Genomic DNA, 13,038 nt, shown 5'->3' with positions numbered 1-13,038 from the left:
CAACAAGGCAATGTAATTCAATTTAACCAACACTTACTGACCATGTACTAAGAACCCACTTCTATTCTAGGGCTGTGGAGATGCGAAGACGAATGAAATAAAAGTGTAGCCCTCAGACAGCTTACTCTCTAGTAAAAGATATAAACTCTATAAACAAGTAGCTAGAAAACAAATGAGTAGCAAGTGTCGAAAGGGCCAGGTAGGTAGTCATCATGAACAAAATAAGCTGAATGTAAGAATGACAAACTCCAAGAAATGGAAGCAAACACTTTATTCTTATTAAATTATGGTATAGGTATGTAATAATGTAAATATATATAATATTCGTATGCCATTTCATATTAAATTTTAAAAACTAATTGAAAAAGGAAAACAATTATTGCTATATTTTTATTTCATAATTCATTACTGCTTTGACTTGGAATCAGAAGCCTCACATCTCTTTTTCTGTACCAAAACATGTTTCAGGCCCTGTATTTTTCACTGTGATGTACACAATGCAGCCTTCAACACTTAAGCTAGGAGCGTGGTTGGTTTTTTTCAGATTAATTTTGGAGTCGAGCTGCTCCTAAACATAGGCTCTTCCTGACGTGGATGGAATTACTACTGTAAATGGTTCTTATATCTAGAATCACCTCTTCCAAAATGTGTGTACAATCCTGGCTTTCAGCATTGTTCTACTTAGACTTCAAATAGACTTCAGTACCATTTTTGCATTACAGTTTGATAATGTCTAATCATAGCCCAACATAGGTGCTATCAAAAAATAAGAAAGGTAAGCTAAATAATGTTATTTTATTTTCATAAAGTTTGAAGTCTGAGAACATCTTTAGAATTTGGTTTTCAATGGCATAGTTTTAGAGAATAAATTTTACAGTATCATCTTCATTTCTGAAAACTGATCACAACGTAGGAAAGTAGATGAAATTATTCCTTTACAAATGAATTTCCCAAAAAGTTAACTTTATCTGGACTGAGAGACGCTCACAAATGAAACATTTGTGCAATGCTTGTGACTGTACCTATAGAAAAATAGTCAAAAAATATAGATAAGTTGTAGAGTCAGCAAAAAGCTCAGGACTTTGGGCTAATCTTCACTGCTAAGCAGAACTAGGGCTATCCCCTGTGATGACATTAACAGTTAAAAAAATCTCTTCTGCACCACAGTGCAAGTAAGCCAGCAAATTCATTAAGCAAATGTTGACCTGATTTTGCTCAAAGACATAGAAGAATAGCCAATTAGTGGTATTAATTACTGAATCCATGGCTTCTCCCATTTTAGCTTTGTGCCCAAAGCAATTTCTGATGAATGAGGAAATTAATGGACTTAGGGATAGTGTACCTACAAAATAGTGCCACCTATGGGCTGTTACTTGACAGGCCTGACGTTAACTCCACACATCCTGAGAGCTCCATCTATAGTAACACTTGGTGACTTTGACCAATGCATTCTACATCCAAATGGTCTGAGACCTTTTTCATAACACAGAGTCAGCCATTTCCTGATGTTTTGCCTTTCATGGGCTCCTGTTTCTGAAGTTCCTTGACCCCTTCAAAATTCTCACCACACCACAAATAAATATAGTTAACAGTGTGCTATTTCTATATCTGTGTTCTCATTTGCTGCAAGAGAAAATGCCACCCATAAATTAACTTGTCCTGAAAGTTCTCAGTCTTATTTTTAACATACCAAGCTACAAAGTTGCTCGTTAGACTAACATTTACAAATGCCTGTTGAGGCTCTGGACACATAATTTCTGCAGCATTCAAAACAGACTGTTTTATAAACTGTGTTGTCTGCAAAAAGGTTTTGATACCCAGGCAATTTTTTCACTTAATAAAGAACTATTTCACAGCAGCTCACTTGTTTTACTCTCATTCAAAAACAAATGCTGCCATTTCTTCAGTCCATTAAATTTTCCAACACCCATCTTTTCTGTGTAGCAGTCAAGTCTGATTTTTTTTTTAATGGTACCTTAAGATGTAATTTTTCTTTGCAAACATTCTTTGTTTGGATACTCTTCCCATCCACCCTCCCCCCAAAAAAAGTTATGCTCCTATTTTTTTCTTATAATAATTGTTTTTTTAGGAGATGCACAAATTCATTTTCCTCTTCTTTTTACAGTAAGAAAAATATCAGTAAACGCATGGTGGTAAAAAGCTACTACTCTTTGATTTCAGTGCTGGGAATACAACAGGAAGATGTGGAGGCTTTAATTAACTGAGAGGGCACAGTCCTCTGATTTAGGGGCTGTCTACCTGGTGAGGACATCAGCCCTTTGCTGTCAAAGGCAGCTGGAAATCAAAACATTTCAAGAAAAATCTTCTAATTGTTTAAATGTTGGCAACTTATTCAAAATTTATTAAAATACCAGGTGGATCAACACCATTCTATTCAAGCAAAACAAGGCACCCTGTGGGCTGCCCATCTGCAACCTCTGGATATGTAGAGTATAAAAGTAAAACAATTTATACCCTACTTTTATTTTAGTCCCTGAGAAGTAAGAGAAAAGGCACAATTATATCAACGTATTTCTATGGAGTATGAAATCCAAGTGCCATAATTAATTTGGAAATGGTCTTAATAAGGCAGTGTGGTGTGGTGAAAAGGATACCCTTCTTGAAGCCAGTCCATTTGGGGAATCCTGGGTATTTCACTTATCGAGTTGTTTAATTTTCGATTCCTCATCTGGAAATAAGCATAAAGTGATCTGGTAAGCTTCTTAGTATACTGTCTGGCATTTGGAAAGTGTTCCATAAATGGTAGCTAGGACTGTTATTACAAAATGCAAACTATGCGTTTTCGACCACATTTCTTTGTATGCCTCCCAAATATCACTTGTGCCCAGGCCCTACTGCTCTCACTCCTGCCATCCCTCCCTGTGCTCCCACATTTCATCTCATGGCCTGATCATGTAGGCCCCTGCTCATCAGCACTCTCTGGAGTTTCCCACCTCCTTTCCTGGCCCGTGCTCTTTCCTCTCCCTAGAATGTCTGTCCCTCTCTTCTTCGTTCAGTTAACCCCTGTGAGACTCGACCTAGCTGTTACCTCTTCTAGGAAGTCTTCCTAGAATGCCACCACCCTCCAATCTAAATAGAGCACTCCCTTTTAACTGCCTTATGTTCACCTCAGTCATAGCATTTGTCAAGTGGTCTTATAAACCGTGAGCTCCTGCAAGACAGGAACTGGGCCAATCATCTCACTGTCCCTTACACGTGAGTGCAATGCTTTTATGTGGCATATAATTAGGAATCAAAAGAATTCATTCCCTCCTTTAGGAAGGGAAAGGAAGGGAATAAATCCTCCGTTTAGGAAGATCTATCCATAAAGGATGAATAAATGAGGTGACTGGAGACCAGCATAGCAAGTGCCCACTCCACTTCAGCTTCCCTTCTGCTTTACGAAGTTTCAAACGTCTTCGGCTGCTGAGTGTGCATCTCTCCCCTTGCCTTCCCAAACCTTAATCCTGCTGCTGTCTCCACTCTCACCCAAACCAATGAAGATTTCCATTCTGGAATGGCAGGTCACAACAGAGAAGGCACATAAGTGTCACCTCCTGAGTCTTGTAAGTGGGCACTGGAAAGACCTCTAAGAAGGTTTCATTTGAAAAGTAATAATGAATCAAAAATACAGCCACTATTTGGAGGCAAAGAAGGGGAGAACCATAACCATAACCCAAGGTCTTACCTTCACTTTCAGAATATGTGGCTTCTTAGCTCAGTGGGAGCAAGAATGGATCTTGTACACTAGCATCCATGGTCCTATAGCAGAAGAGAAAGCATCTTCTAGGATAGGGCTGCCAATAGTATGTACGGTGGCTTTCAGTAAAGAAACAGCACCCCTTTCTCCAGAGGGATACAGACCCCTTCTGGAATACTTAGAAGAAGACAGACTAGACCACAGCCCACATGTGCCCCTCATCCAGGTACCTTTGTGAACTACCCATACAACCTATTGAGGTAGTCCCAAGGTAAGAATTTCCCTTATTATGCCGAATATTAGAAAAATGATGATGAATAATATGCAAATATTTATTCTTTTCTAGGAACATGGGTGACATTTGGAGGTCAAATTTCAGATGAGGTAAGTTACCTTTGGCCTCTATTATGCTGATGAAAGAAAATGCAGAGAGAGCTGTATAGCGGGAGTCCTCTTCCTGGGACCCTGACATTCTACAGGGATAAGGTTTAATTCACAGGAAATGGTTAAATTGACTCAGAGATTATTGTGATTTTATTTTGCATGTTGTATTTTTTACATTGAGACTATTAATAGCCCTTGAAACTGTACATTATATATGCAGGTTGAACAGTCAGAGAATGAAACAATTCGGAATAAACATTAGTCACTTTATGAAAAGATTGTATTGCTATGATGTTGTTTGCTTTATCTGTTTGTTTATTTTTAGCTGCAACTAGGATAACTAATTGCTCTCAGTTTCTACAGAAGTTTCTTAATTATAGTATCAGAAGCCCACGTTGCAGAAACCCTCTCAGTCCTGGAAAAACTGAACAGTTGGTCACCTGACTTGGGCGACTTAATCTAACCTCTCTGAGCCTCAGTCCATCCTATATAAAATGAGCTGCTAATGCTAACCTTGATGGTCTGTTGAAAGGATTAACACATCATGCTTGTCAGATGTTTATATAGTCGTCTGACTAGTAGGTAGCAGACACTCAATAAATGGCAGCTATGGTAATTATATTTACAATAAAATTCCTTTAGATCATCATTTGCACAGTCAAAACAGTACTTACCAAAGTGATATTTTTATCGTTTCCTTTAAGGAATACCTTCATGGCATAAGTGAGGTATGCAGGCATTGAGCACCAAGAACTCCCCTGAGGGCAATGCCCTGAGTCCCTCTGATGCTTCCTTGTCTACCTGCAAGAAGAGTCAGGGATAGTGTCTCTGAGTGGGTGCACCGAGTGGGATCCAGTCCCACTCTACCATTGACTGACCTGGTTTACTAACATTTACGTGTACTAACGGTGGCCACATCAATAAAACGCTCATACCCTCTACTCAGCAGGATGGTGGTTAAGATTAATGAGATGATACCTGTAAAGTGCTTAGTGGGGTACCTGGCCCAGAATAAGCCCTTTACAAAGGTAGTTCTTACTATCATTCCTAACGAGACACTTGGGAAACAGAGGCTTTTCTCCACAGCTCCCAAAATCACCAGTGTTATTTAGCAGATCTGAGAGAGAAGTCTTAACTGTATATTCTTGTCCGTCCTAATGCCTGTTCCCTGTATTGGGCACATGTCACCTTATAGGGCTTGCCTCATGGGGGCTCCCCAGGGATGCAGACTTTAAGCTAGAGAGTAGCATGCAGGACAGTTATTAGGAAGTGTTCTCAGGATCAGCATAGGGCAGGGAAGAAAGCAGCACTGGGCACACAGAGAACTTGGGTCATAATGCAGCCTCAACAATGACCTCAGCCGACTCCATGGGGATCTCCAAAACTGAGGTGGTTCTGCAGAGTTGTCTCAGTTTGGGACAACATAAAGGACTGGGCCTTTATGTCCTTTTACTGACCAGTCATCGGACCAGAGGCTGATCGGGAAGCAGGTCTGACCTTGGGCTAGGTGACTTTCTCTAGCCAAGTGCAATTTCCAGAGAGGGCTGACAGAGGAAGGCCGTTTGATGGCAGCATTCCCAGCAGCTCAGGGAATAAGTCCCTCAGTTCCAAAGGAGAACCTGAGGGCACATCCCAGAGTTTGCTACAGGACTCTCTCTGACTGGCACCAGGAAGGGGTGTATGGAGGAGGCACAAAGGCAAAGCCACAGAAAGCAGAGCACGGACTATGGACTTGAAGTCTCATACAAAATAGGTGGCAAGCAGGGAGGGAGGCCTACAGTTAATAATCCACTGTATCCAGCACATGTATAACCTACTACTGACGGTGCTTGGAAGGGAAAAAGACAAAAATACCTTCCCTTTCTGAGCAGAGGGGCCAAGTAAAGTGCATTATTTCCCCCTAGTCTTCACTCTCCTCTTCACAGTGTCTGCTGTCTGCTGCAATGAGCCAAGCTTGCCCAGGTCATAGTCTGAAGGGCTGACCTCTGAGATGAATAATTTCAAAATTTCAAGTCTAAAAACTACAATAAAGCTGTCATGAATGGCTGCAGAAGCGCTCACCTCAGATGCAGACCAGGAAAATAGCTGTTGTACTTCCAGAGAGCATCTGTGGCCTTCCCTGGGTCCCTGAAGAGAGAATGCCAGCAAAGGGAAGAAGGGAGACACAGCCAGATTCAGTCTCACCCATCATAGAAATCTTTGAGCTCAGTGCTTTCCGTGTAGCAAAAATGCGGACCAATAGCAATGAGTTCACCTACCTCGATTTTCCTGCTTTCTCTCTGGCTTCAAACAATCTCAACATAAAGTACATGCAAATATGGAATACTAGGGCTGGCCACACCACAGTGTGCTAATTGTTGACAATTACATCACTGTCAACACTGTCTCAGGAGGTGGGGATGTCCCCATCACTGGGAGAGTTCATTTATTGAATTACCATTTGGCAGGGATATTATCAAAAGGATACAAACACCAAATTCTGTAAGGTGCCTCTCAAAGATGATTTGGCTTCATCAAAAAATAAAGATAGATGTTACTGATATGAATAATTATTTATTTAAAATGATGAGAGCATATTAGCATCTTATAGCACTTAATTTTTAGCGTTTTATTTACATTTTTTTATCTGTACGGTAGTTAAGGTGCCTTTAACTGTAGGTAACAAAAGCCTAACTCAAATTAGGTTAACCCATAAAAGAAAAATTATTTTGACTTTCACACTAGAAGTGTAGATGAAGAGCAAGCTTCAGGGCTGCCTCAGTCAGTGACTCCCAATCTGCTTCCCAGCGAGTCTCTGGCCCTGTGGGTCTTTGTGTATCAACTGCTTAAGAAAGGTGGCTGCCGGAAACCTAGGCCTCAATTAGAACAGTAACTCCAGGGAAAGGGTGTTGCTCCTAGAAACTCAGTAGGAACAAGGAATAATGTTCCCAGAAGTCTCCAGCAAACTTCTCCTCATATCTCATAGGCCAGGGTGGGTCACATGACCCTTCCTGAGCAACTCACTCGTAGGCCCCCCAGGCCCCCGCTAGAGGGAGGTGAGGTCAGCTTCGCCCGAGGCCTCTGGGCTTCATGCAGGAGGAGGAGATCCATGAACAAAATCAACCCCATTTTGCAAACGAGGAAGCTGAATCTACAGAGAGGTCAGATGATTTGCCCACGTTTATTTTTCTAGTAAGTAGGACCCTCAAGGCCAGAAACCACTCTTCAGACTTAGTTAGTGATGTTTTTCATTATTTCACATTCAGGCCTTCAAGTCCAATGATTTGGAAACATCTCTGTCATCGTTTAGTTTAAATCTCCATCCAGAATTCTCCATCTTATCTTAAAAAACTCTCTAGATAAGATTTGTGTACATATCCAATAATATACCAATATGTCATATGACATACACAGGCTAATATAAAATAGAAGCACAATAATTTTTAAAACATAGGACAGTCATAATAGAGAAAACTTGTCTTAACTTTTAATCTCCAGTTAGGATATAATTTAACAATTATAGGAATATAAGATAAATATTTTAATGGTAGTAAATTGAAAGCAGTAATAGCATACTATTATGCTAAAGAATCTGGATGGACTCCATTTTGCTAGCTTAACATTTTTTCTTGGTAGGCTAATTTTTAAAGCAACAGAAAAATAGTTCATTTTGGAAATGCGGATGAAGCAACTTTAGCCTGCCATCAAAACATAATGGAAAAATCAATTAAAATTATTTGTGAGGTGTGTAATTTTTCAAATGACCAGTAAGTCAACCGGCAAAATGAAAACATGGCCCCTCTCCACTGCTGTTTATGGCTGTCCCTCTCCGGCTATTCCTTAAGCTGTGTATAGCTATTCTGTGCTCTTGTGTCATACTCACCACTTGCGTTCAGCAGCACAAAGCAAGGAACAAGGAGCTTTGAGGCCTGTTTGCAGGCAGAACAGTGAGGAGCTGGGTTCCTGGTGAGTCAGAGGCACGCTGCCCCCTCTCTGTGTTGATTCAATGGCTGCTCTACGATGGTGCCTGAGATTTTGCTGAACTGTGGGTGGCAGGAGTTTTACAACAGTCACAGCTCTGTCTCAGCCTCAAGGAAAAAGTCACAAGCTTTCAGGTCAGGAGTCACCCAGCTGCCAAAACTTATTGGCTTGGAGAAAGGAGTTGAGGAATGGAGTCACACAGTGATACAAATGGCCCTCTTTGTCAGAAAGATTAAGATACCATAAAGAATGTTGTCAAACCAGCTCTTCCCAGCAGAGTGAGAAACACAAATCTATCCACTTTGGGCAGGCTAAATCCCAGCCTTCAAGTAACCCCTTAGTGCCCTATGTCTGAAGGAAATAATACTTCTGTCCTATGGATACTGGCTGAGACTTCTTTCTTTCCCTCTCTTCACTAAAACTAAGAAAAATAAGGAGTGGTTAGTGAGAGGTCAGTGTTCCTAAAGACCAGTAGAGGACTCAAAGTTGCTTCCAGGTTTGGAAAGCATTTGGCTTTTCTGAGTGACCTTTCTCTCCCCTTGCAGGTTGCTGAACGGCTGATGACCATCGCTTATGAAAGTGGTGTTAACCTCTTTGATACTGCCGAAGTCTATGCTGCTGGAAAGTAAGTCAGTACTTGTTTGTGTCACTCAAATGGCATCTGTAGCACCAAAGGAATCAGCCCAGACCATTTCCAGCATGTTGGTGAAAAGGTTCTGTCCTTTCTCCACGTGTTGGTGGCTCTGCTGTGTTCTGCCCTCTACCACCGTTACTAGAATTGGGGATATTGACTCTCTCTGGCACTCTCTGCTCACCCAAACCTTCCTGCTTCTGGCCCCCGTATGAAGAATGGGCTGAAGGGGGTATATGACCAGGAAGCAATTGCCATGTCTATGTGAGGGGCAGCAGAGTCTGATGCCAGAGTAGTGGCAGCGGAGATTGAGAAGTATTAGTTAAATACATGAGGGACCAAATGAATGAACAGATTCCAAAATCGTTGCTCAAAAGTTAGTCTTTTTATTTCATAACCATATCTCATAGTTTTTCAGCCGCTGAGGAACTGGGACATCCTCCTTGCAGGGAAACAGGAGCTCTCACTGTTTACTTGCCTGTCCCTACACTAGCATTACAGAAAGATCAGACGTCAAAGTCAGGATCCCCCAAGATGCCAAAGAATCTATTATCTTTTGTAAGAGGGGATCTCAGAGCCCATTCTGAGGACAGGAAGGGCTGCAGAGAGTCCTCTCTTCTTTTGTGAAAGGAGTCACATCCAGCTGCAACCTTCCTTTGAACCCAAGGCAAATTTGGAGCCCTAAGACAGGGCTTGTTAAACCAGAACACATAGGAAATGTGCCAGGCCAGGCCTCAAGGTTCAGGCCATCCAGGTCCCAGCCCAACCAGCACATTTCAGAATAGATCTGGGGCTCCCTGGCCTCCTACTGGGAACATGGATGTCCAGCTCTCAGAACCAAGGAAACTAAATAGCTGCCCAGCTGTTTGAACAGCTCTGCAATTTTCCAGCTGAACTGTGAGGTATAATCACCTGCAGGCCTAATTCATCTCCTTCCAGGTGAGAATTACAATCAAATTGCTGGACTTGCTGAATCAGGATGATCAGTGGATGGTCCCAGTGCATTTTCCTTGCATGAGTTTGCTCCTTTTCAAGAAGAGGGCTATGTTTAAGGACCATCAAGGAGGTTCAGAGCTCACATTCTTGATGCTTTCTGTTGAATCCAAGAGAGAAAGTAAAGGTTATAGGGTCTTGCTCCTTTCTGCCTTCTACCCCTTTCCATTGTTTTCTTCTTGTGGAATCCTGCTTAGTACCAAATGGCACTAAGGTAGAAAAAGGGAGAAGTAAGTAGCAAGTCTGTTAGAGTCCTGTTTGTATTACTCCTGTGAGGATAATCGCTCTGATTAATTATTGATTGTCAGTCTATAATTGAGATAGGTTTCCACTGTGAAATGCAAGGTTGCAAAAGGTAAAAGAGAGATAGGGAAAAACAAAAGCAACACCAATATGAGACTCAATGCTTGTCTCTTCGGGGCTTACTCCACAGCTAACCCGCATCATGGCTTATTGCAAGCTATACACTCTAACAAAGACAGAACTCTCAGTTAAGACCAATAATGACTAGCCATGACTCCCATCCATAGCATCCTAATGGACAAGGTGCTAATTCCACTGATCTCCCATTCACTAAGCCTCTGAGACCCCAGCTGCTTCTGACAATGTTGGTCTTACTGGGAGGGACATAGAACATTTGTCTCCTCAATCTTGGGTCCCAGCCTGGGTAGGTGGAAGAGGAGAGGATGGTGGATGCCTTCAGTATGCCTCTGCAACCCAGCCTTAGGGGCAGGAAGGACACTTCATTATGTCTTCCTCTGTTTTGCTCCTATGACAAAGTTTGTCACTGGAACCTATGATGTTCTGTACGCGAGTGTTCTCTATGTGGGACATCTAAACCCACACATCGGTTCTCAGTTTATACCTGGGAGCAAATATTTTTTATCTAAACAATGTGAGGTGTCATTGTTCTCCATGGTCACAGTTGAATTGCTTCATAGCAATTAGAAGGAAAACTTTGACTCCCTTTGGACACCACCAAGCAGGACATTTATATATGGGATCATTGGTTCAAAAACACCAAACTGCAAAATGACTGCTGCTGCTTAGTATCAGGACTGCAGGCGGTCTCCTGCCAGCGTGTCAGGATTTGGCAGGTGCTTCTGGAATGCTCTGGAGCAGGATTCTGCAGGCACAAGCAGAAACAGCGGAAACTGTGCTACCAGCCGAGAGCGGCTTCTATTTTCGGGATATGTAGGCACTGAGAGTTCAAACAAGGAATGGTTCTTGTGTTCTGGATTGACTCTTGCTTTTCCAGGACACTGCATCCTAAGACATTATCTGTTTCCCCCTCCAGGGCTGAAGTGATTCTGGGGAGCATCATCAAGAAGAAAGGCTGGAGGTATTGCATTCGCCATAATTATTTGTTTTTAAAAAGGTATTATTTTGCACCAGAGAAGGAAAAATAAAATTATATGACACCTGACCAAAAGATTGTCAAAAAAAATCAGCTGTTGTTAAAGCAATGATTTATAGTGGCTTGATAATAAATGCCGGCAAGTTCACTTCTGGAGCTTCAAAAATTATTGACTAGTCATTGATCACAATGAATTACCAAACAGTTGAGCAGAGAAGGGGGGGATGTTCATGAAATATTTGTGCATAAAAAAGTGACAGGTTCATGGCTTCCGACTGCCATTTGTGCTAATCTCTTGCAGGAAGTAACTTGACAAGAAGCTGATTATCCCCCCCCCACACACGCATTTATGTTTGCTGTTTATTTTATTAACTCTGGATGCAAAGAAATGATGAAACAAGAAGACTTCGGGATAAATACCCCAAAGCTTTCTTATCTGAACACATTTAGTCAGCATCTCTCCTGTGTGCCCAGGAACCCTGTTATCTGGCTATTCAGAACGGTGCTTCATCTGCTATCCTTGAGAAACATAAGGGGCTGTGCTTACACGTCCCTTTCCATCACCTTCTGTAGCCAAAGATAGTGGTAATAAGGGAAGCTATAACATCTATGGGCAGTGGGGAGGTAATACTTCCCCATTTCACTATAGATTTCAGCCACTACTTCCCCAGCACGAGTACAGAATTAAGCAAAGCCCAGGAAAGGTTACTGGACAAGTTTGGGGTCCTCCTCTGCCCTGGCATAATATCTGCTGATTACCAAATAAATGACAGTGTAATCATATTAGTGAAGACAACTGTGGAAAGAGCTGTGTACTCGTGCTTCAACACTTAGCATATATTTTCTAAAATTTAGTCTAGGGAAAATGGACATTCTCAAAGAGTTCAAGAGTAGTTTTATTATGCTTTTGCACACATGATTTAAACTCTATCTAGGAAGCGAAACTAAGAAGGTGAAACAGACCCATTTATTTTTAGGGCTGCTTACTCCCCACTCTGAGATAAACTTTTGGTAGGAATAGACGGCCCTGTGGAAACGGAAAACCAAATATCTATAGAGATATGAACAAATAAACTTTGATGACCTACTTTCTCCTTCTCCCTTCTCCTTCTCCGCCATCCCAGGGAACTGTAAGGATGTTAATAGAAAACTATATTCCACCTTATATATGGAAAAACATTCATGTTCCCACTCAGTCCTTCACCTTGCCTGAGTTACTTTCCCACTCAGAGTATTGGTTTACCCATCACTGCCTAAGTAGAGACTGTACCTATTCCCTACAGTTGCTGCAACAAAGGACCAGAAACTCGGTAACTTAAAATAACAGAAATTTATTCTTGCATGTTTCTGGAGGCCAGAAATCCAAAATCAAGGTTGGACTTCAAGGTTGGCAGGGCCATGCTCCCTCTGGCATTTACCCTCTGGGTAAAGTTCTTCCTTGCTTCCTCTTAGCTTCCGGTGGTTGCCAGCCATCCTGGGCATTCCTTGACCTGCAGCTGCAGCACTTCAACTCTCCTCTCATGTGTCTAAGTGTTTTCTGATAAAGACACCAATCATATTGGATTAAGGGCCTACTCTACCTATTAACTAATTATATCTGCAGTGATCCTATTTCCAAATAAGCTCACATTCTGAGGTTCTGCGGGTTAGGACTTTAACATATCTTTTTGGGGTATGCAATTCAATTATAACAGAAACCTTGGAGAAAATTCCACTAATAGTACAGTGAGGTCTGCAACAAGGTGTAGGCTGCTGGAGTACATCTAAGGAAGGAGGGAAAGCATCAGTACAGTAGCTCTTTTCTTTCTTAACACCCAGAGAACATTAAATTATCACTCTCTATAGCTGCAGAACCTATTCTATATACCTTTTGTAGAAAATAGATTACCATGCATTTTCCACAAACTGCTTTTCATTCTTGCAAATAAAAACTCAAGCTATTATTATACTCCAGAATGTTTATATCAGTTCACAGTTGCCCCCATGAGACTGGTGAAAAAATAAACCATATCA

At 41.6% G+C, this 13,038-nt stretch overlaps 1 protein-coding gene across 3 annotated transcripts in view; it reads left to right on the top strand.

Moving 5' to 3' along the window:
* The window catches only part of LOC116463592 (voltage-gated potassium channel subunit beta-1), a 494,818-nt gene that overhangs the window by 405,908 nt on the left and 75,872 nt on the right, over positions 1–13,038 (top strand). For all 3 annotated transcript variants that reach the window (XM_058434750.1, XM_032146779.2, XM_032146780.2), the window contains exons 3-5: positions 4,047–4,084; positions 8,590–8,669; positions 10,966–11,010. In XM_058434750.1, the coding sequence (XP_058290733.1) occupies positions 8,605–8,669; positions 10,966–11,010 (110 nt within the window). In that variant the 5' untranslated portion in view covers positions 4,047–4,084; positions 8,590–8,604. The remainder of the gene's footprint in view (positions 1–4,046; positions 4,085–8,589; positions 8,670–10,965; positions 11,011–13,038) is intronic.

This window comes from Hylobates moloch, unplaced genomic scaffold, assembly GCF_009828535.3.
Source record: "Hylobates moloch isolate HMO894 unplaced genomic scaffold, HMol_V3 SCAFFOLD_43, whole genome shotgun sequence".
NCBI classification, from domain to species: domain Eukaryota; kingdom Metazoa; phylum Chordata; class Mammalia; order Primates; family Hylobatidae; genus Hylobates; species Hylobates moloch.
Note: the sequence above shows the minus strand (reverse complement) of the source record. Positions and strands in the feature narration are given on the sequence as shown.